At 45.3% G+C, this 24,926-nt stretch overlaps 1 protein-coding gene across 4 annotated transcripts in view; it reads right to left on the reverse strand.

The window, feature by feature from the left end:
- The window catches only part of SIPA1L1 (signal induced proliferation associated 1 like 1), a 136,644-nt gene that overhangs the window by 19,614 nt on the left and 92,104 nt on the right, over positions 1 to 24,926 (reverse strand). For 2 of the 4 annotated variants that reach the window (XM_059373832.1, XM_059373831.1), the window contains exons 12-17: positions 23,668 to 23,730; positions 23,112 to 23,230; positions 19,956 to 20,398; positions 5,734 to 5,973; positions 4,864 to 5,029; positions 34 to 280 (exon numbers count right to left, since the gene is read on the reverse strand). In XM_059373832.1, coding sequence (XP_059229815.1) covers positions 34 to 280; positions 4,864 to 5,029; positions 5,734 to 5,973; positions 19,956 to 20,398; positions 23,112 to 23,230; positions 23,668 to 23,730 — 1,278 coding nt within the window. The remainder of the gene's footprint in view (positions 1 to 33; positions 281 to 4,863; positions 5,030 to 5,733; positions 5,974 to 19,955; positions 20,399 to 23,111; positions 23,231 to 23,667; positions 23,731 to 24,926) is intronic. The other 2 variants (XM_059373835.1, XM_059373834.1) reach the window with 1 other exon arrangement.

Below are 24,926 nucleotides of genomic sequence, written 5' to 3' on the forward strand. Positions count from 1 at the left end.
AAGCCAGGAATCTGAGCACCCAAAACCACTCACCATGCAGCGACTTCATCCCCAAGGTGTAAGAAGGCCTCCGCAGCGGGAGAGACTTGGGCAGGGAAGGGTACGTGCTGCTGAAGAGGACATCATTGGGCAGGGCTTGGTCCAGAAGTGATGCCCTGGAGGCAAAGAAGTGCTCCCTCTGGCCGCTGTAGATGCTCTCATCGGACAGCGTGCGGTGCAGGGCCCGTCTCGCCGTGGGCGTGGCAGGAAAAGGCGACTGTGGCGAGGAGAGCGCCTGGAACTGAGAGCGGCGGGCGGACAAGGAGTTACATGGTGGCCTATGTCCTCAGGACAGAGAGCAGCTCTAGTAGGAGGTGCCTCTTAATAAACAGCAGCTGCTAAGAGTCTACTGAATCAGTCTGACAGAATGTTTTTGAGGATGGATTTCTACCCACTAAAATAGAGAAGCCATCTACATATTGATACAGTTCTATATAAATGGCAGAAGTTCTAGATAGCTGTTCTCTCTTGTCCTTTGCTTTTGTCACCAGATTTGACATTTAGTTGAGGTCCTTTTGCAAAAAGCAAGCTTCTGAGAATCCATTACTTGAGAAACAAGAGACACATTAACAGTATTTTAAATATCCAGCCTCAGAGCCAGCAGAGTATCTGGTCGGTTAGCAATAAAGTTGCATTTCTTCAGTCCTTCCTAGACAAGTATTCTCCTTGGCAGGGAGAACGATGTAGAGGACGGGCAAAGATGTGAGTAGGAGGGCGGAGTCTCAGCCGGCAGAAGGCCTCTGCGGGACGTTCTGGGACAATGGGAAGGGGCAGAGAGAGGACGACACAACCGTGTCTCCGCTGAGGACGCCGGGAAGAGAGCTGACACTCAGGGTCTAACATGCTTCTGTTCATCAAACCAAGGGTTAATCAAGTCAAAGCTCCCTAGGAAGTGGTGTGCACAGCTGCCACATAAATATGAACAAATAATTAGTCAAGCGCATTGCCAATGAGCCCCAGGTGTAGCCGATGGTGTAAAAGTTATGCTCACTTCTAAAAATTCATGATGAGTTAAGCACAAGGTACATATACGCTTGCCTAGAAAGCGAAGCTGCTGAGATCAGGGCTCTGTGAGTCTGTCAGTGCAGGGAACTGGGTATGGAAATGGTGGTTTTTCTTTACCCTCACCGAGAAGAGTGGGCATGGCAGAGGTGAAATGGCCCGCTGATCATGATTTTAAAAAATATAGCCAGATCCTCTCTTTCTCCCATCGGCAAGCTTCTAGGACTATCACGTACGACTCCTGCCTACCAGGCCAGGCCCCAGATCTCTCCATTCAAACACTGCTCCCAACCTGTTTTAGCATCTCTGGGGTCAGCAAAGGGATTTCCTTTTCTAGTGAGTATCCCTGCCCTGATGGTCATACAGGAAGGTGGTTTTCCACTAATTCTAGTTTCAGCCTCTTTGGGAAATATTAACAAACTTCAGGGCTGTGAGCTGCCACCTTGAGGATATCCTTGGAGCGGCAATGCTTTCTTAGAAGTTCTAACATCTTGCACTGAAGGGAGGCAGGGCAGGAGATGGAAGTAGGCAATCCGCCTTGATGCTTCGCGCCCATTAAAAGGACATGATATTTGTTAGAGTGTTAGAGAGGAGAAGGGAGTTGGGGTAAATTGGAAGGGGAGGTGAATCATGAGAGACTATGGACTCTGAAAAACAATCTGAGGGGTTTGAAGTGGCAGGGGGGGGTGGGAAGTTGGGGTACCAGGTGGTGGGTATTATAGAGGGCACAGATTGCATGGAGCACTGGGTGTGGTGAAAAAATAATGAATACTGTTTTTCTGAAAATAAATAAATTGAGAAAAAAAAAAGTTGTCTCGTCCCAACATGTTGGGGAGGCCCGTCACCCCATCCCTGTTCCCCTCTAGTCTTGAAGGCACGTGCACACCGATCTGGTTCTGAGAGCGCCCTGGGCCTGCCTCCCAGGGTGCTTGCTGGGCTGTGCCCAGTGCTGCAGCCCTGGGAAAGAACCACCATGAGTCAACACTGACTCACAAGGGCTCTGAGAGCGCATCAGGCCAGGGGGCTTTGCAGACTGTCCTGGGGACCTTACCGGTTCCTCACAGCATCACTGCCTGCGGAGCAGAGACATTCAAGCAGAGAACCAGGCGCCCATGACAGCCACCCCTCCCGTCAGAGGACTCCACTTTCTGACTTCTCCGTATTAGACTTCCATGTTTTATTTTCTTTAAAAAGGGGGGGTTCCCAAACTTTAAAACCATCCGGCACCACCAATCTATTTCAAAGCCGAGGAACACGGCCTAGAGGAGGGGCCTCTTGCTCCAGGTCAGCTCCTGTTCCCGCCCTCTTCCCAGGCCTCCTGGCTTCATGAGCTGGTCACCAGCACCCGCCGTAAGCAAGCACCAGCACTTCCCGAGACCTGGAGCTGCCCGCAGCCACCACCTCTGGCCTGTGCCTCACAACTCTGGCTGCAAAGCGGGACCATGGGTTTGCGCTGTGTCTGTTCACCTGCCGCTGGGTGCAGCCGTTGGGGGAGGTAAGGTGATCCCTCTCTGCCTGCCAGTGAGGTTTCTTAGAAGGTCAGCAGACTGCCATCTTCCTTGAGACAGGAGCTCTGTGGCAGGTGCTTAGGCCCTGTGGCCACCTACTGCTGAGCCACAGCTCACCACGTCCCACAGCAGATATCACACATTGCTGGCAAATCACCCTGGATTAACCCTCTCATTTGATATTGACACTCACTCACAGGTAGCACGGGCTCTCCAAGAAAGCCAGTGTGGTCCGAGTGGGTTCCAAGTCTCATAGCCCAAAGCTGGCCACTGCCAGGACCCTGACACCTGATGCAGTGGCCTGGGGCCTCAAGCCAGGCTTGGCCTGGAAGACCTCTCAAAGGTCTCACAAGGGCCTTTCTGACACAGCAGAGCCAGGGACATCCCAACGGAGAATTTCGGAAGACACACAGAGATACTTAGCTAAAGTCATTTGAAACCAAACCAAAAAGGAGGACACTGGAGAAAGACGAGCCTTACTTCCAGCCCTTCCCAGTAAGGGAGTAGCCTGCAGAGAGCCTTCTTTACAGAGGGTCTCTCGATAATGCAATCGGGACACAAAGAAGGTACACCCCTGTTTCAGGAATGTTAAAATAATTCATTTTGGAAATAAAAGCCAAGAACAGGAATGAGGGCAAAAGAGACATTTGCTTTCAATTATTTCTACTGCATGAGTAAGTCAAAAGAATCAAAGCTCTAAGTTTGCCCCTTTCCAAAAATGGGAAACCGAGAATTAGAGGAAAGATTCCTTTCAGGGCAAGTTTTATTTTCCTCTAACCTCAAAGGAAAAAAATCTGAAAAAAATTGTATTTTGAAACTGGTACTTAAACATTTTAATACACCTCTTTGGGTTCTGACGGATAAAGAAGTTTCAAGTACTGTCTTTTGCGAGGTTGCTAAGGAAACAATTTGTACCCTGCGTGATGAGTCAGAGCTGTGAAGTGCTGGCTTATAAAACAGAAATTACAGAAATCAAGAATGACCAATTCTTTAAAATGATTTATGATGTTAATGTTTATGTTAATAAATCTTTATTTCGCAGCACAATGCCAGAATGGCCTTTGGAGTACACTTAATTTCTATAAATGCTGATTTTTCAGTTTAGGGGGTATGTCTGGCCTATCTTGAGAAAGGTGCACGCACACACACACTCTTGTGACGAGAAGCTGGAGAGAGAATGGACAAGGCCACATAGCTCATCCCGCTGGGCATGGCCCCTGCACTCTGCTCCTGGTTTGAGGACAGCAAGTAGTTAAGGAAATACTTCAGTTTATCTTTCCAATCAACTATCAGAGTTCCTCTTAAACTATACTCTCTAGTCACTTCAAACAGACTACCAGTCACTCAGCTAAGCAGCTGGACAACAGAACATGTCCAAGTGTGCTGTGCTGCCCTTCCTGGGGGGTAGATCCCCTCCTTCTGGGGCTACACAACACACCGCACACAGAAATGCCTTGTGCTCAGAGCTCTGGGCCCCACTCAACAAAGGCCAGCTCCAAGCCCTGGGAGGAGGAGATGATACACTTCTGAGGACAAGAAAGACCCTCAAGTAGGCTTCAGGGCTCCTCCAAGCTAAGGCGGGCAGAACAAACTCTTCCACGTGGTTGCGCCAAGGTCTGGCCACTGACCCACAAACATAAACCCTGAGCAGGCACTCAGGACATGATGGGGAGGGAGGCTGGCTTTAGAGAATTTCTAGCCTAGAATTCTGCAAGGGAAGTGGAGAGGTTTTTGCAAAGTAAAGACAGTTTAGAAAGTTCTGAAGGTAAGTATGTAGACCTAGTTTGCTGGGCTGCAGAGGTGGCTTCTGGAGGATGAGGAGGTGAAGAGAGTGGGTGTAAATCAGGCCATCTCTCCGAGTGACTGAATGCTACGTGGTGCACAGACAGAGGTGAGGCACACAGGACAGGACGTGAACTGGGAGCTACTTGTGGGAGGAGGGACCCTTTGGACAGAAGGCTCTAAGGCATTTACAGAAAACTTTTGTGATGAGGGAGCCACAGGTGCTCTGCCAACTTCTCAGAAGCAGTGCCATCTGGGTTAACGTCTGTGGAAGAGCGTGGCTTGTGCACGGGCAGTGGGGTACACTAAGGAAGATAAAGGGTGGTAGGGACAGGTAAATATAAAACCCAGACTGAAAGCTGTGGCAGTGGGGACAAAACGCTTGGAGAACGTCATAAGCTCATTTTAGGGCAGAGTGCATGAGGGCAGGAGCTGGGAGCCAACACCTCCTGGAGGGGCCACCGTGGTGAGCAGCCCCGGCCCTTCCGGCCACCCACCCTAACAGCCACACGCCCCGAGCTCTGTCCTATACCTTAAAGTTCTTCTGGGATTCAGGAGTTGGGCTTTCCAGGTCGATGAGTTTCTTGAGGTCCTCCTCGATGGTGGACTTGGAGGCTGGCTTGGGGGACGCCCGGAGGTCCCTGGTTGAGGCGCGCAGCCTGGTGTGGGCCATCTCGTTGCCATCACTCTGATGGCGCCTTGAAAGGAAGAGATGGGAGAAACCAAGCAGGGTGACGTAAGGCCATGATGGACCCTGAGGCGGTGAGTCAGGAGGTACGTATTCAAGGAGACACAAGGACAAGCTGCTCAGGTAAGTGCTTGTGAAAGAAACACAACCAACTGGAAGCACCACAAACTGCTCTTCTACAGGAACCCATTAGTCCCACTAAGCCAGAGTTAGCACGACTTACTAGTAAGACCACAGGCTACAAATCCCAAATGTTACTTCTGTACAAACTCAAACAATATGATCGAATGACTCATTTAGAACTTTTTTTTACTCCTGTACTACTTTGTCAAAAAGTTCTTTATATTCAGGGCAGTCCCTCTCTAACACTCCCTTCTGCTGGGCCCTGAGTTAAAAACCCCATGGGAAGGCTGTGATTAACATCACCAAAGGGAGAATGTCACCTTCGTGCCAGAAGGTCAATTATTCTGCAGTTTGTTCTCTAGACAGACTCCTTCCTACAACATCTAAGATTCTCAAATCAATGATTTGCCACATAACTTATTTAAGGAATGAAGGAGAGAAATAATTTAAGTTTTACTTAGGAGGGAAAAATAAAAATCTCTTGACAACCCCCAGCCGGCCGCCTCTGTGGTAGGAAATTGCCTCAACCTTTTCTGTTCTCTGTCCTGTTAAAAGCAAACCACCCAGTAAGAGAAGCGAAAGAATTCTTACTTTCTCGTGTCCATAAATCCCACAGAGTTTATGGTTCCTTCGGGTTTCTTCCACCCAATCAGGTACTTGCTGGTCGCGCCCTGGCGAGGGTAGAAGGTCCTAGGGCCAGACGAAGAGGAGGAGGAGGAGGAGGGGAAGGAAGGTGCGAGCTGCGAGGTGGCAGGATGGAGCTCTTCTTTGGGGGAACTTCTGGCACTGGTGAAGACCACTGGGCTGGCAGAGTGTCGAGAGCTCATGGTACTGAGGAGAAGCGTGACAAAGACAAAAGGACCCCAGTGTGCATGTGTGCATTCCGGGGTCCACACGGCGGCTATCAAAGTGTCATCCAGGACAGGGGTTATGGCCACGTTAAAGAACAATGACTGTATCATCAAATATTAATGGGATTGGCTGGCTAGTCTTTCTTTTTTTCTTGCTACAATTTAAATGTCTGCTATAAAAATGAAACACAGTCACTGGGGCTTAGTCTGCACTCTAAGTTAAAAGGTAAAAACAGTTGAGGAAATCAGGGATGCTTTGAAACATGCTGGCACACCAGAGTTTGTTAGGGGCTCTAGGACAGGCAAGGAACAGGAGAAATGGCAATAAAAGGTCTGGCCATCTCAGTGGCTGTCTGCCTGCCTTCCTCAGAAATAGGGGTCATGGTGATGCTCCCCAGGTCCAAGCTAGATCAGCATACAGTTCTCCAAACACCCACATCCAAGGCCAAAGAGGGACACTGATGTCTCCTTCCCCATGGCATCCGGCAGTAAGAGGGACTCTTAAAAGGCTGATCAGTGGAGTGAAAATGGGCCACTCTCCTACACCATGTACAAAAATCAACTCAAAATGGATTAAAGACTTGACTGTAAGTCCTGAAACCACAAAACTCCTAGAGGAAATCATAGGGTAATATCCTTGACATCGATCTTGGCCATGATGTCTCTGAATTTGACACCAAAAACAAAGGTAACAAATGCAAAAATAAACATGTGGGACTATGTCAAATTAAAAAGCTGCACGGCAAAGGTAACCATCAATAAAATGAAAAGGCAACCTAGTGAAGGAGAAAATACTTGTAAATCATACATCTGATAATGGCACAATACCCAGAATATATAAATAACTCATATAACTCCAGAGAAAAAAAATCTGGTTAAAAAAGGATGTCTATCAACAGATGAATAGATAAAGATGTGGTGTTTGTGTGTATACATACACACACACACACACACACACACACACACACACATATACACATACACAATGGAATACTATGCAGCTATCAAAAGAAATGAAATCTTGCCATTTGTGATCACGTGGATGGAATGAGAGGGTATTATGCTGAGCAGAATAAGACAATTATCATATGATCTCCCTGACATGAGGAAGTTGAGAGGCAACGTTGGGGGGTTTGGGGGGTAGGAAAGGAGTAAATGGAGGGTATGTGCTATGATGAGTGCTGTGAGTGTGTAAGCCTGACGATTCACAGACCTGTACCCCTGGGGCAAATAATACATTATATGTTAATAAAAAATAATTTTTTTTAAATGGGCAAAGGAATCTCAATAAACATTTTTCCAAAGAAGACATACAGATGGCTAACAGTTACATGAAAAGATGCTCAACCTCACTAATTATCTGGGAAATGCAAATCTGAACCACAATTAAATATCACTCACACCTGTTAGAATGGCTGTTATCAAAAAGATAAGAAATAATAGGTGTTGACAAGAATGTGGAGAAAAGGGACCCCTTGTGCACTGTTGGTGGGGATGTAATTTGGTGCAGCCACTACGGAAAACAGCAAAATGTTCCTCAAAAAATTAAAAATAGAACTACCATATGATCTAGAAATTCCACTTCTGAGTTTTACCTAGACAAAGTGAAAATACTAACTTGAAAGCATCTACAATCCCATGTCTATTGCAGTATTATTTACAAGACCCAAGCTATGGAAATAACCTAAGTGTCCACTGATGGACGAATGGATAAAAAAAGAGTGGTATAAATACACAATGAAATACTATACAGCCATAAAAAGAAGGAAATTCTGCCATTTGTAACAATATAAATGGACTTTGAGGACATTACGCTAATTGAAATAAGCTGGACAAATACTATGTCATCTACTTATGCGTGCCATCTAAAAAAACCCAAGTTCACAGACACAGAGAACAGACTGGTGGCCACAGGTGGGGGTGGAGGATGGGGGAAACTGAGGGAAGAGGGTCAAAAGGTACAAATGTCCATGTGGGAGTCCTGGGGATGTGATGTATAGCATGTTGACTAAATAGAAAACACAAAGCAGGTCATGATTTGTGGATTTTAAACTTTGGTTCAAGATTAACAAAACTAAAGTCTTCAGGACCCAAGGAAAGGCTACTCATCACATACTAAAGCTCAGGATTTCCAAGGCCGGGCCTGAGAGTTCAGGATTTCTACAACGCTGGAGGCTCTTCGATGGCAGAATTTCCACACGTCCCTCCCCAGGGTCTCCCAGGACCTGTGTCCACACCACGCGAGCCCTGCTGAGTTCTCGAGTGTCAGCGGAGACCAAAGATGTGGGCTCCTACCACAGCACACTTGTCATGGAAGATTTAGTCACGAGGACGTGGTCTCACAGCATCTGCCAGCAGCGCTTTGTCAGAAACCAATGATCCTGATCTGAATAAAGCCCGGACTTCATAATGACGCATTAGCTACGACGTGTGTACCCCAGACCATGGGTGGGAGGGTACACGGGAACTCTCTGCACTGTCTTTGTAATGTTTCTGCCAATCAAAAACTAGTCTAAAATAAAAACATTTTTTATTAAAAAAAAAAAACTAAGGGCATGAACAACAACAACAAAAAATCAAAACCACCCAATCTCAGTGGTGCCGAGGGAGCACGCACAGATGAAAGTCAGTGTTGAACCCCCACCTGCAACCTCACCTAAAAATCCATTCCCACTGGCTCGCATAGTTAAGTGTGTATCTAAAGATTCTGGACCACACTGCGAAGAACATCTTTGCGACAGAGGCAGAGGTTTCTTTCATAGGATCATAAAGGAAAGGATTGAACCCCGCTGAAAGTAAGGACTTCTAGTCCTCAAAAGAAAGAGAAGCAGAATATGTGTAAAACATATACACCCAACGGTGGGCTCCAATCCAGAATACAGAACTTCTGAAACTCAACATGACAGACATTCCAATAGGAAAAATGAGCAAAGATTTGAAAAGGAATTCCACAAACAAGGATATCTAAAAGATTAATAAGTAAACATTAATGCTTAACATTGTCAGTTATCAGGAAACTACAAACTGAAGCCAAAAGAAAAACCAGTTACACACCCAAATGAAAGGCTAAAATTAAGAAGACTTCCAACATGAAGTGCTACAACGATGTGAAGTGGCCTGAACTCTCCTACACTACGGATATGCTGTCACCGTCTTGAGATGAAGCAGCTCACGTTCTCTGCTGAAGTTGAACGTGTGTGTATCGAAGGACACAGCAGCTCCACTCCTAGGCCTGTGCCTGCCATATGCACACGCAGGTGTACCAAAGGACATGTGCAAGAATCTGTAATGTCCCCAAATTGGAAACACTCCAAATGCTCCACAGAAGGGATACATGAGTTGTTCCATGTTCTCACGAGGTAAATTTGACACAGCCACGCAGCTAAACTGATGCTACCTAAGACACATGGTGACGCTCACTGAGGTACTGTTGACTTAAAGACACCAGACATGGAGTAAAACATATGGCACGATTCCACTCACATAAAGCCCAAAATAGGCAAAATGTGTGTGTGATTTTAGCATTCGAGACTGTGTTTACCCGGGCGAGGAGGTGGGAATGACCGGGGAAGACAAGTGAGAGGAGGTCGTGTCTGGATGTTGGCTCTGTTCCAGCGCTTGATTTGGGTAGAGATTACACGAGATATGTTCGTTTCGTGAAAATTCACGCCAATGGACAGTATGACCTGAACCTCTTTCTCTACATGTGTCATACTTCAATGAGAACACACCCACAAAAATAAATCAGAAGTAGATGACCTGAAAGGAGAAGGCCTTATCAGTCCACGAGGCTTTGCCACAGACTAGAGGGAACGGCACGGAACAGAGGGGATCTGCAAAGTTCGCTACACTAAATGGGCCTTATTGCCACAGAACAAACATAAACATCTTTATTTTTGTAATTAAAGAGGAGGGACCAGGCTCAAACTTCACAAAAAATACGATAAAAAGAAACGACTAGCTATATTCTGATTGCTCTAACAGTTTTCTTTTTCCCAGAGACTTGTAGCTAGAGCGGAAAGGAAAGAAAAAAAATGTCTCCCAAGACCTCAAAGGGCAGCATAAATGTAAAGGCCATGTAATCTCATTTAGTTTTCACCTCTTGATAAAAAATATCCCATTTGTTTGCCTTTAAAAGGAAGAAAAGGGAAAAAGGGATACAGAACTCTTCCATAAATGCCACGCGTTAAATCAATAAGAACAAAATAATAGTAGGACTCTGTTGTGGAAAACAGACTAAAAGTGGAAAGATGAACCAGAAGGAAAAAGGAATCAGGAAGGACATAAAGACAGAGGCAGACAAGCTCAGACTGTGTCTCCAGAGACAAAGCAACACACAGTAACTCCGGAACACCAGCAGGAGCTTCCTAGGCGCTAAGAGTAGACGTAGCCTTTGCAGTCATTTGCCACAATATGACAGGGTTGTGGCTGTTTATTGCGTTTTTAGGGACAAGAGCTTATCTCTGGCTTGTAGACTTGCCCCCCCCCCCATGATACCTCTCTCATACACACTTATAACACAGATGTGGGGGTGTCTCCACTCATCTATGGTTACGGTGAAGCATGGGAAGCATGCTTTCTTGATGGGAAGCAGATTCCCATAAGTCAAAAATAGTACATCAGGGTCTGACCTGTACACCTTCGTCTTGGATAATCATGGGCTGGTTTTACCTGCTTCGATTAGCACCCAGAGGTGAAAGCAAGTGTTTGTGAATTACTAGTGCCGGAGCATGTCAGGGCATGTTTTACGTTGAAGGACAGACCCCAGAGATTCTGATTGGGTGCCTTGGCAGACACACGGGAATCTGCGCTCTGACTCGTTCCCAGCCAATGCCATGGTCCTTAACTCAAAACCTGAAAACCACTGCACCAGACAAGCCTTCGAAACTCCGGTAGTTTCCATTTCTCAGCAAGTATCTTGATATGATAGCACGAAGATTCAGAACCCTGGGGCTTTGAAAGACTAAGCGTGTGGTCAAAATAGAAATAATTTGCCATTAAATGTAGAATGTAGAATGAGAATAAAATGTAAATTGCATAGTCCATTAATTTTTAAATCATTTCTCCCATGTTTTAAAAAATAGCTATGCTGGTTTCAGCCATGTCTGGCCTCTGTGAAAAGGGAAATTATAGGAAAGGCTTAGAGACATCAAAGAGAGAACAATATATACAGCATATACAGTTTTTGGAGCTCTTTGCTTCCTGTATGAATTTAATTAGTACCATTTTCCTGGGAGGCGTTCAGTAAGTTTTTGAACCAGATTATAAACTCTTTGAAGGCAGACATTCTTGGGTGTGTAACAATGCCAGAATATAGTGGACTCCCGATGAAAGAGTTGTTGGACAAAGGGTTTCTCTTCAGTACGTACGGAGCTCACTATCTACTTAACTTGCTTATCTTGTTGATAGTCTGTCTCCCCCACTTAAATGGAAGCCCCACAAGGGCTGATCTTTTTCTCCTTCACTGCTGTACTCTCCATGCCTACCAGAGTCGCCGGCCATAGTAGGCATTCAAAATGTGATGAGAGAAACGGTCAAATAAATCAGCTATTCATTTTAAATGTAAGAGAGAGTTAGGTGTGAAGACAATGTGTTTTACTCAGGCTGTATTTAAAACTAGGTGTTGCTTTATTTTTATTGCAGGAAATAATTAAATCTACAGATTATGCTTCTAAGCATATTCTTAAAAGGATGATTGCTTAAGTAAGACCATAGACCCCGATTATCAGTTTTATTTGTGAACGTGATGGCTGGCACTAGCTCTCAGGTGTGAAATTACAGCGCACTTTTATTCACTAATGGTTATAATCAAGACAGCCCTACTTAACAACTGATTAGATTTGGGAACAAAAGTAAAAGTAAAAACAAATGAATAATTCATCAGCAGTGCTTCCTTCTTTAATGTATACCACTCACAGCATGAAGCAAGGTGAGACTCTGGCACATTTGGCCTCTAATTCCAAGCAGGCACATGAAGATCACCTGGGAGCTTTCAAAACACACATTCTTGGGCTCCAATGCCAGATATTTTAATTTGATAAGAGCTGGGCTGGTGCCTAGAGTATGGATTCTTGTGGAATCTCCCTCTAAGTGTGCACACTGATCGAGAACTGCTCCAATCACTTGACTTATTCAGACTGTTAAGACATCATCAAACATCAAGAAAGTGAAGATCACCATCAAGAAAGTGAAGCCACGGGGCGCCTGGGTGGCTCAGTTGGTTAAGTGTCTGCCGTCTGCTCAGGTCATGATCCCAGGGTCCGGGATCGAGTCCCGCATCGGGCTCCTTGCTCACTGGAGAGACTGCTTCTCCCTCTGCCCCCACCCGCCCCCACCCGCCCCCACCCTGCACACACTTTCTCTCCCTCTCTCTCTCAAATAAATAAAACTCTCAAAAAGGAAAAAAAAAAAAAAAAGGTGAAACGGTGAAGCCCCTGGAGCAGTGTTCCTCCAGCCATGACTGTGGCCACCTGCAGGGATTGATGTAAATGAAGTTTCCTTGGCTTATGTCAGATCTTCGAGAGCCCCAGAAATCTGGAGGAGTGCCCAGAGATGTCCCTAGAGGTTTACGAACTACTGCGTCAGCCTCTCAGCCCCCCCATTCTAAAATGGGTGGGCTCGTCCTTGCTTCGCAGCCCCGCTCCTGGCCCCTGCCGGTGGTGGGGCTCCTTGAAGCTGCCCACCCCGCTGGCCCTGAGCATCTCTGAGGCGGCTTTAATTACAAAACAACTACAATGAAGCCATCAGCTCCCTTGTACAGGGGGACGGTGTGGCTGCGTTGTTTCACCATCCCGCAGATTTCATGTTAATCCAATACGCTGCCATCCGGTGGTAGCCTGGGCAAATTAGATCTCTCCACGGGAGCTGTGGAGGAAGGTAATGAGCGAGCAAGACGGAACAGAAAGAGAACAGCAATCGGTATGTTAGGACATGACAGATACAACACTCGTGACTTTTCTCACTGTATCAGAAGTGAGTTTAACTGTGAGTACGGCCAAACTGAGCCGTCCAGTCGGGGGCTCCTGGATGCCACAAGAAGGGGCCACCAGCTTTACTTCTCATACCAACTACAGTGTGTTTCCCTTTCCTCAAAATGGACCAGGTTTTATTTGTCTGGTCATTCCAGGACATGAATTTTGGAAAAGGAAGAGAGCTGCATGGACATATGTACTACCTCACACAAAAAGAACGGAGGCCACGGGGTAATTGGACACTTGGGGCAGTCTGTCCCAACTTCTTGTCTCAGCCCAGTGAAACCATGAACCCAATGCCCCACGAGCTGGTGATTTCACCTTCCCAGCCGTGGTCAAACCTCCTAGGAGAAGATGCTGGACGACCTATCTGCGAGTCACAACATGTACCGCGTCATGGAGGAGGGGCTACCTCTGCTTGTGGACCTTGCAAAGGGATAACCCAAGGAGGATGGAGCAGCCTGAGTGTCAGGAGACAAAAGCCCAAATACCAGAGCTCTGAGGGCCTGGGGAGCCGTCCTGCACGTCTGCACTGTCACTAAGGCCACCGCCTCCTGTGGGACACACGGGCTATGCTTGCTCTTGCGCTGCCAAAAGCTGCCGAAGGAAACACTTGGAGTCATCTGCCCTCCAGGGATGACACAGAGGGACAGAGTTTAGACAGGCTGGGTGTACTAAGTATATTTTCAGGACGGGGAGACCAGCAATCAGTCACCAGTGTAATGGCTATGACAAAATCTGCATGAAGTCTGAATGCTGGCCAGACACCAAGGGGAGGGATCAGGTTTCCTGTGATTACTTGTACAAATAACAAATACTTAAGCCTCTGGGTGACAGATAACGTGGAGGATGTATTTAAGGAGGACTCCTGTTTCCGCTGTGTTCAACACTAGCTGATTCTGTCCAATACTGGGCTCCACAATGTAGGAGGGCTTGAGAAGCCTCAATCTAAAGGATCGCGGAAAAGAAACAGGAATGATTAAGCTGGCAAAGGAGATGTGCAAATAATTATGGTAAAGAAAACTATTCATCTAGAACATGAGATACTTATTTGATGAGCACTGAATGCTGTGAAGCCAATATTGCCCTGTAGGTTAACTAACTAGAATTCAAATTAAAAAACAAACAACACAAGATATTTAGTAAGTCCAAGGGCACACTGATATATAAAGCATAGAGAAGTGGGTGGCGAGGCATACACAGTAGAAGGGGCTTCAGGGGTCACAGTGGACCACAAGCTGAACAAGTCTGCTGAGCTAGATAGGAGGGAGCTAATAAGAGAACTACGAATATTATCATATTTTTAAGCACAGCTGAGAAGAATGTCACGTTCAGGTTTGGCATCTAAAAAGGAAAAAGAAAAAGCAGGGAGCTTGAGAAGCAAAAATGTAATTATAGAATGAGACACATAAAAGACAATTATAGGACCTGTGGGAGATCCCTGTTTGTTGAAGGAAAAGGAGCAAGATAAACCTCATTAAGGCAGGTGATGGAGAGCTTAAAAAAAAATGCCAAAAGCCTTTCACCTCAAAAGAAAATTTACAGTTTGCAATACACTTGATAACCTTTTCTTATTCTCACAGACATAGAAAAACAACCATTTTGTTAAGTAGGCCAGGTGTTATTCGCTCCCAGATAAGGGACCCACGTGGTGAAATGCCCTGACCAGCCAGAGGGCTGTTGAGTGGCAGAATGAGACCTGTACCACCATCTCAGGATGCAAACCTACTTTCCCTCCGTTCCCCTCTCAACTTGCCTGGGGGTGGAGAACTGTTATAAAATTTCTTTAAAAATATTTCTTAAAAAAAAAAAAAAAGAGATTGTGTGTGTGTGTGTGTATGTGTGTGTACACACACACATACATATATATACGTATGTATATTTTGTATATTTTGCACATGGTTTCTTATTGATATCTACAATTTTTTATAATCTTAGCATTCAAAAATCTTAATGTTTAGGAAAAACTCAGCTCAGAGAAACCATTTAGTCTCTCTTAATTGTTCATTTAAGCTGCAGTGAGAAGAATTTCAGGTAGGTAGACATAGGACGAAGTTTTGAAGAAGGAGAGAACATGAGCACAGGAATTGCTCAGAGAGGACATGGCCTCTCTCTGTTTGGGATCATCTTCCCTCTCCCCGCATTTGAGGCAGCTGGGCAAGTTCTGATCCTGGTAAGATGGTTTCAATAGGACAAGGGATGGACTCAGTTCTTTCCGAATTCCTTTTGGCCTGATGATATAATGGCATTGGGAGAATTGGGGCTGTCCATATTGACTGGATGAACTAATTAGCTGCATCACAGATCAGAGAGGTAATAAACCTTATGGCAGTGAGTGCCCCATCCAGCCGTCTGATGTCTAAGGCTTGAGAGATGTCTCATTTTCTCAGTGTTCTCTTGAAATTTCAACCACAGTGGTTCTGTTTCTTAGTCTTTCAGGTTAACTAGACAGCACTGTATTCTAGATAAAATAATCACCCTCTCCCATAAACTGAAAGAAATGGGGCACAACAGCTTAGCACAAATCTGTGCAAGTTTCTGCTAGGTAAAAGCAAAATACAATAATCCTGAATGCCCACTGTGTGTCAGACCAAAGAAATGACCAATGAAAATGACCCAACCAACATAAGACAAGCAGAGCCAACCACATGTTGAGGATAAGTTCTGGGTTTATCATTTCAGAGGCTTCACATTCAAATTCTGAATTAGCTCATAACACTTAGAAAAATAATATTCTCATCTTAAGAAAAAAGCACAGATGAGAGGCAATTCACTGTTAGCAATAAAAAAAAAAAAAAAAAAAAAAAAAAATTCCAGGCAGGAGAGATCTGAGAGAGAAATGTTAGCAGAATAAAGATAACAGAGTAACTTCTAAACAAAGAAGGCATATTTCTCTCATACACAAGATGCCAAAAAGGGCAGAGAATGAAAGGCAAACACGCCGGCTCTAACGCAGACTCAGCGGCACACGGACAGTCCAGGGAGCTCCAGGAGGCCGAGGCACATCCTGCTGTTCTATGTGAACTCAATTGAAGAAGTCCTTCTATACCTCTACTCTCAAGAAACCTACAGCTTTCCTGGCATGACTAGTGAACTCATTAAGTCAGCCAGAAAAAGCACAGTCATGAAATTGAACTGTACTGATGACCAGGAGCAGGCATTTTTCCTGGACTGAAATCAGCCCTTTTAGTGAATGTCAGACACTGACCAACTGACATCCAGATAGTGACTGATACTTGCATGGACGCTATTAAAAAGTTCTCCCCAGCTGTATTTTGCAGATGAAACAAACCTTACGTAGAGATGACTTCACTCAACGTTCACGCTGTCCCGGGACTTTTGTATACTCTTCTCCATATACCTATTCATAAAAGCAGCACACCTCTGTGAGAATACGGGCACTTCTCTACAACAAGCTTTGAGATACAGTCGTAGTCAGGAGTGGAGGATTTATGTTAGTTTTGAACTGGATTATTGGTGGAAGGCCTGAGGAGTCATCAGGCAAAAGGTGGGATCTTTTTTTTTATTAACATATAATGTATTATTTGGCCTAGGGGTACAGGTCTGTGAATTGTCAGGCTTACACGTTTCACAGCACTCAAAAAGGTGGGAACTTTAAGGAACAAGTTGTTCCTATCTGAGGTCTGTGACGTCCCGAGCGCTCCAAACTACGCTCGTGGTGGCACACAGTACGGAGAGGTGCTCAGGATGGACAGTGGGTGGGAAACAGTCTAGTGCTGGCCATCAGGGGGAAAGGATGTCACTGCATGTGTGGGAACGCCTTGACCGCCGAGCTCCGAGGGGCTATAGGCATCAGGAGGATAGGGCAGAATGGCTGGCACATGAGGGGGGTTGTGGAAGCCTGAACCCCGAACAGAACAGGTCAGGACGTTACAGAAGAAATGTGGATTTGTACCTATGAAAGGAGTTTTCAGCTTTATAACATGTGCTCCTGAGTCTGGTCTGATGGCAGTAATATCACTGGCTATGTGGGACGAGAGTGCCATACACTAACAGAGGGGTCTTTGGTCACCACACAAACCAGCACTGTCTACCACCCAGGCCAGAACTCTAAGAAAAAGAAGAGCCCAGCTGGTAAGAGTCTTTTACTTTTATTTATTTTTATTTTTTTTAAAGCAGGTTCCATGCTGGTCGTGGAGCCCCAACATGGGGCTTGAACCCACGATGCTGAGATCAAGACCTGAGCTGAGATCAACAGTTGGATGCTTAACCAACTGAGCCACCCCCAGGTCCCCTGGTAAGAGTGTTTTAAAACTGGAAAGGTCTTCATCTCTCTTATGGTCACCATAAACCATTTTATTTTATTTTTGGAATGGTTTAAGACCTCAAAGTGAAACAGCCATTGCAAAAAACCAAAAATCTCTCCCTAAACTTCCAAACTTCATAGAAAACACATGTATATTCTAGGGAGCAACACTTCAGAGCCATGAATAGACTGAACTGTTATCAGTGTGTGTGGCTTCTCTTAATGATATGCAAATAGAACAAGCCTATGTAATTATCAACTTACATTAATGCAGTTCTCCTGAGGGGGGGGGGGCACAAAAAACCTGCACGATCATCCGCAGTGAGACTGGAGGACAGAGGGGTAGGAACACAGCCCAGCCAGAAACACGCGGTGGAACTTAATCACTGTAATTTAGATTCTGTCACCACGTCCCAGGTACGAGCTCTTTTCTGCACTGTCAAGAGATCTCCACATTAATTGCTATTCCCGTCTTCTGAGGACATGCACACTCTAATTTGCAGTGATTCTGGTTTCTCCAGCACCGTGCATTTGGTGGCTAAGTCCCTCTTTCCTTCAGAGAAGGAAGTTTGCAGAAGCTCTGATTATCCAGCTCAGTCTGCCAAGATCAACAGACAGAAGGCACAAAGCATCCCTGCTTACCAGAGTCTAACAATGACTGTGACTCAACCTGTCAGCGGGTGGGAAGCCCTCCACCTTGCCTGAAAGGCCACATTCTTCTCTACAAAGTCTGACTTTCAACCGAAGAGTTATTTCCAAATGATGATTTCAATGATTTCTGCATGGTCAGTTTGAAGCAGAAAATTTAGATAATCCTTTGAGGCCTTTAGGCAGCCCCCATCAGCACATTCAGATAATGCCAGCCCAGATTATACAAACCCTACTTTTCACAGGGGGAATCTCTGTAGCCTCAGCATGTGTTAGATGGCACAGCTAACATCTTGGGCTTTGGCTTCAGAGGCCCAGCCTGTCAACCTTACTCCACGGGGATGCTATTCCAGATAAGACCTCCATAACTTGACTTTCTTCTGCCATCAAATCAGACCAGACATATACATCCCCAAATGGAATATAATTTTTCAAAGATTTTATTTGAGAAAGTGAGAGAGAAAGAGCGCATGTGTGCACATGCACACAAGTCAGGAAGAGGCAGAGGAAGAGGAAGAAGCAGACTCCACACTGAGCAGGGACCCTGATGTGGGGCTTGCTCCTAGGACCATGACCCAAGCCAAAAGCACACACTTAACTGACTTAGCCACCTAGGTGTCCCCGGAATATCATTCTTAAAAAGATAACCTCCTTTCAAAATAACTGAACACCAAAAAGACAAGAGTCGAGCTAAACCTAGAAGACACACAGAAAAACAGTCTGAGTTAGGGCACAGGATTAGTCGAGGAGATGGTACGGCCTCAAATTGCCATAGTTCTCTGTCACGTGACCCTAGGTCTACGTTACAGCAGGATGGCATTTGATGCTCAGCTTTCTGTTCTGCTTTCCCAACAATGTCCTTAACCTATCTGAACCAAACATTCTATTTTCTGAATTATGGAAAAGTAACTGGATGCCTGGTACTCAAGAATACAGAGATGACTTTCCCAATCACCTTCCTGCTTGGGAGTCACGTGGTTTCTAGACAGGTAGTAGTAAACAGAAGTAAAGCTTCTGAAATGCTTGATGGGGAGCTCAAGAACCTCATCAGTAACAGTGCAGACACAATGAGAGAACTGAGTATTTACCCGACCATGTTAAACAAATCCACATTACACAGAGGGCATCCTCTGTTATTTAGATTATCTGGGGTTTACTGACAATTTATGTGCCTAGATTCCCATCAAAAAAGAAAAACTAAATTCAGTTTCTCTGCTACTTTTCTTCAGGGCGTAATGATAAAGGAAGCCCAGCGGACAGCAAAGTTAGGTGCTGTCAAGCAAAATGATCAATGACTGACAACAACAAAAGGCAAAAGGAGAAACCACAACAGACATTAATAGGCCCCAAAACATCGTAGTAGAATACTTCCTCCTTGAAACGGAAGAATCCTGCCATACTTTGGATTTTAGGCTCAAATCCAAAAGAGGAAATGGAAAATGGCATTTATTTTGCCTATCAGAGATTGGAGAATGTGCACTTCTTTTATTCAGAAAGGGAGATTCGAGGTCTAATTTTAGCCACACTTTTCTACTGGACACCCCCCTGCCCCCAATCAACACATCACTGTCAGGAGGCACTTCCTGAAAAAGAATTCTCATGTGAACACAGGCTGAGTGATGTTCGGTGACGGAGAGGCAGTGTGGAGGATGTGTTCGGCGTCATAAATAAAGCCACATGAGTCTAGAAGGACCCCTTTCTTTTAAAAATATGCTCAAGATTCTCTTTTAGCATCTTTAAAGACTGTTTCATTCTCTATCACTACCTGACAGCCAGAATTCTAAAATTCTTCTCTGATTCTGGTACAGAAGAAAGTCTTTTATAACATCAAACACAACTTCATGAAGACTAAATCTGCGAACTTTTCTATTTTCTATTTGCAGTGAAAGATAATGTGTGGGGACGGGAGGAATCCAGTGTCGGGTGGCAGATCCAAGGCAAATGTAAAACGGGCAGTCACTGCCTCGGAACCCCCTTCTTTGGACACTGGTGGGTGCAGGAAGGCGGGATGAGGCTGGCCGCCGGACCCAGGACCGGGCTGGGCGCGGCGGCCGAGGCAGCGGGGAACAGCATTACCTTGTATGGGAAGCGGCATCGTTGATGCTGAAAGTGCTGTTCTCCCTGGTCAGCGGGTTTGAGCCAGCCTGGCTCTTGCTGTGGATATCCAGGCTCAGGGAGGACTCTGCCTTCCGCTCCATGCCGAGGCTCTCTGTCTCTAAAGTCCGATCTGCCAGGGAGATCACTTCGCTGGAACTGTGCCACAGGGGGGCCACCTTCTCCTTGCCTGGCCCCGAGCGAGGGGACGACGTGGCGGCCCCCAGGGAGGCCGTGCTGCCATGGCTGGGGCCATAGGAGGTGGTGTCAATACCACTGTCGGCAGAGGTGCCCTGCAGATAGTTGTAGCTGTTGAGTTCGGATTCGGTGCGGTCCCCGTCATACCACTTCTCGTCACTGTGGGCGCTCGATGCGTTGCTGGAGAGAGTATTGCTGCTGGAGTGGCTTGAGTAGTGGCTATCGGACTGCAAGGGAAGCAAGACTGACTTAAGCGCTAGAACGCGAGGGAGAAGCACCTCCTGGCCCGTGCCTGGTTATGGGGTTCTCAAGGCACAAAAATTCAAATGACAACAAGCCGAAGAAAGACAGGAGGTGCCTGGACAAACCCACTTGCAGCATTTGTGGCAAAGAACGCTAGAGACAGGTTGTTTTTTAAGAATCCATTTTTCATTCACTTGGGCTAAAATATCAATAGTATTGAGATCACCTTAATCAGAAAGTGTGCTGGATTCCAAAAGTCCTACCACTCGGAGTGGAAACAAGGCAGAATATAAGACCTATTCCTAAAGAGATCTCCTTTTCCTTCCCCAACTGGCAGCTCTTTAGAACACCACTTTCTTTCTAAGGAGTGCTTAGAGGGAAAATTTATGCAGAGATGCCAAGACAATTCAATGGGGGGAAATCATGGTGCGAGGACAACCGGAGATCTGCATGCAAAAGAAAAGAATGAAGCTGGATCCTTACCACGCAGAAAAATAAACTCAGAAAGATCAAAGGCCTAAATGTAGGAACCAAAACCATCAGACTCTTAGAAGGAAATGTACATATACATTTTCATGACCTATTTATGCAGTGGTTTCTTGGATATGACACCAAAAGCACAAAAGATAAAAAGAAACAATAAACTGGATTTCATCAAAACTAAAAACTTTTGTGCTTCAAGAAATCCAATTTAAAAATGGGCAAAGGATTTGAATAGACATTTCTCCAAAGATAGTATCACATAGCCAACAAACACAAAAAGATGCTCACGATCCCCAGTCTCTAGAGAGGTGTAAAACCCCACAGTGAGACAACACTTCACACACTAGGATGGTTCTAACCAAAAAGGCAGAGAGGAATGATGGTTGGCGGGAATGTAAAATGGGACAGATGCTGTGGGAAAACAATTGCAATCCCATTCTCAGTATCTACTGAAAAGAGATGAAAACGTGTTCATGAAAAACCTAAATGAGTATTTACAACTGCATTATTCATCACAGCCAAAATGCAGAAACAACCCCAATGTCCGTCACCTGATTTAAAAATGTGGTATATCCATTCAATGGTATGTTATTCAGAAAGAAATGAAGTACAAATACATGCCGTAACACAGAAGAGCCTTAAGAGTGTTGTGCTGAGTGCAGGAAGCCACTCACAAAAGGCCACATGTTGTTTGATTCCACTCATGGGAAATGTCCAGAACAGGCATGTCCACAGAGACAGAAAGTGGATGAATGGTGGTCAAGGGCTCGGAGGGAAGAGGACCGCAGTGATGGGCGCACAACTCTGTGAGCTGCATACTCAGGTGGGTGAATATTATGGTATGGGAATTATCTCAATCAAAATGTGTACAGAATCCTTTCCACACGGAGGCTTGCTTGGTTGCCTAGAACATTCTACAGTTGACCCAAGAAATAAAACTTCAAAAGGTATTTGAATAAAGTATCATTTTAAATTAGGAAGGAGACAGCAAGTCCAGATACGTGGTAGAGATTGAGTGAAAAGGGGACAGAAGGAACTACACGCACGTGTGTGCATGTACTGCCTGAGGAAGGGACACGTTCTTCACAGGCGAGGGGAAGGAGCAGGAGAAGGATGCAAAAATTTCACTTCAAATGAACAATCCCTTCTAAAACAAGAACCAATCAACCCGCTACTTCACCGGTGCACTCTAGTTTGTTTGCCACACCACCACATGTGTTACGAGGTCTTCCTTTACTCTTAATGTTTGTGGGGCAGAACTTCCTTAGCTCTGGATCTGTGCTGTGGGATTTGGGGGCCCCTTGCCATGTATGGCTACTGAGCACTTTGAATGTGGTTAGTCCAAAACAAGATGTGCTGAGGGTATAAACTACGTAACAGATTTCTATAGGAACATAATAGGAAGCACATTTGTAATTTTAAACTTTATAGTAGCCACATTTAAAAAAGTAAATGAAACAGGTGAACTTAATTTTAAGAATATATTTAATCTAACTCAATCTATTCAAAATATTATTTCACTGTGTCACCAATATAAAGGTGTTAATGAGGGAAGGGAAACTGACGGATGGGGTAATTTATCACTTACAAGTAGAACTACGACCACATCACATTTCTGCAGTGAAGCCTCTCACCACACAGCCTAGCGTAGGGTGCTTGGCCACGGGCATGTGCTCTGTTTCTGTAGCTTCATATTCATTTTACTAGAGCACAGCTTATATGAGCAAAACCTCTGATCCTTCATTCTACCCGTTCATGATCAGAAATTATGTAGAAGTATGGCAAAACAAAAATGTGTGTAGCTACACAAGACAAGAGAAGCAGGAAGGGCAGTTGTCAGAAGCTCTCTGTCCCTGGATGGATGCTTCCACCATATCCCATCCTTGCCATTGTGTAAGCAAATAAGACCCATGTGTAGCACTTTCTGTTCCCAATACTTTAGGACTCCTTGTGAATGCATCATGTGGCCTTCCATCCAGATCTGTGGGGGTGGCGGGTGCATACCACAGAGGAATCTGAGTTTATCTCAAAGCAACCATAGGGCCACCGGCAATAGAAATTTCAGGGCCAGAGCAGTAAATGCCCACCTCCCGCCAGAATGGCTTCTTTGACCACATGGAAGAAACAGCGAAGCGCGCCTGTGCCATTTTCACATTGCACGGAAGGTACGCTGCTAGGAATCTTATCGTTTTCATTATTTTACAGTTAACTTACATGCCCTTGTTTGTTTGGAGACAAATGGACCACCGGATCCTGCCGCATTAATCTCCCACTGGGGCTCTCTCGGAAAGCAGGCAGTACCTTTGATACTGCGGGGAGATGGCACGTCGGCTCTGGAATACAGCACAGGACGTTATGGGGCAGGCGCTACACAGGCACGAGCACATGTTGACAAATGAAGACGGCTTGCCATTGCATCTCTCAGGTCACTGACCAGCAAACTCTGAATTTCAGCGATAAGCTTGTTGAGAGTTTACACAATAGACAGCATGTCAGAAACTAAGTGGCTGATGGGTGAAGCTTGCAGCTGGTGACAGTGTGTCACGTCATACACAGTAGCAGAGCCAAGTACCACCAAACCAAAGGCCATGGACAACGCGGCAAAGTTAGGAATCAACTTTTGGTTTTGGGGGAAAGTAGAGACTATATGGATTCAATTTATGAAATTTGTTCATTGCCAAGTGTGGCTAACCTAGCTCGGTCTACATTACCTAGACAGGCACGGATGCAATCACGTGTTACTTACCAGGACACTTTGGAAATATTTTACCTGTATATTCATGCTGCTCGAGGACAAAAGAATTGAAATCCTGAGGTCCTCTATAACTGTAAGCTAAGCACAACAGAAAAGACACACAGCAACTAGTTTACTTAAGACAATTGCTTCCTTTTGGACTCCAAGCCGGCGTTCAAGGTGGGGTTCCAAAGGTAAAAGGTGAGCGATTTAGCTTCTTTAACATACTGATAGCTAAGAGCAACAGGTCTGGACTTCTGCGACACCATTCCTGAATGTAAAGGACAGGGCAACATCCTCTTTTACTCTGACTCTTGACCACCTCCGGAAGCAGAGGCAGAAAAACGAAATCCACCGAGATGGGTGAGCCAATCACGCTCAAGCCCTCACTTCCACCAGGGCACCAGTGTGTCACACGTGAGGTACAGAGACAGGTGGGTCTGGCTACCAGATAAAAGTCCCCTCAGCATTTTCACTCAGTGACCTGAGAGTCATTAGAGAATTGCTCTTACAAATTGAGTGTATCAAGGTCGGCCCCTGATACATGCAATGTACAGTGCTCTGAGTAATGAGAACAGGGCAATTATTTTTCTTGGTTTCTCCCTAGCATGGCTTAGACCAACCAAGCCCCAGATTCCGTCTGATGTTCCAGTTAGAGAAAGCAAGGTTATTCCTCTGGAAAGGTAGAATTTAAAAAATTAGAAAAAAAATTATTTTAACATTTTATTTGAAGCCATCGATTTTGGATGGAAAGGCCACCAGTTGGTGAAAAGGCTTCTCTGGCAGGTTCTGGGGTATCTTACTTTTAAAAAAAAAAAAAAAAAAAAAAAAAAGCAAGCAAACAGGCAAGCAAAAAGGCATATCTTACTAAAAGGATGAACAATTATATTAAAAAGACTCATTGATATTAATTTCCGAGCCTCATCTATGAAGAGGGGGATGCCACCAAATGAGAGTAGATGCAAAGCAAAAAAGACTGGAGGGAGGTTTATGTGAAACAATGAATGTGGGTCTAGGACGAACCTTGTAATTACCCTTTCCAGTCCCAAGATACCTTTGTGACTTCACATGAGTGGGAAGTGGGGCTCTGAACGCTGCACAAAGACCTTGCTCGCAGCTCTGCTTGAAGGCCGCACTAGGAGCCAAAAAAAGCTGCTAAAAGTCATGTTGAAGAAGGGATCCTTTTCACATGTGGCGTTACCATCTCAACAGTATCAAAACATATGGAATTAAAAACATTCCGTCAAGAGCAGAACAGCAGATCGGAAAATGCTCAGGTTTTCTGCGTTGGGGGT

Source organism: Mustela nigripes, chromosome 13, assembly GCF_022355385.1.
Source record: "Mustela nigripes isolate SB6536 chromosome 13, MUSNIG.SB6536, whole genome shotgun sequence".
Taxonomy (NCBI): domain Eukaryota; kingdom Metazoa; phylum Chordata; class Mammalia; order Carnivora; family Mustelidae; genus Mustela; species Mustela nigripes.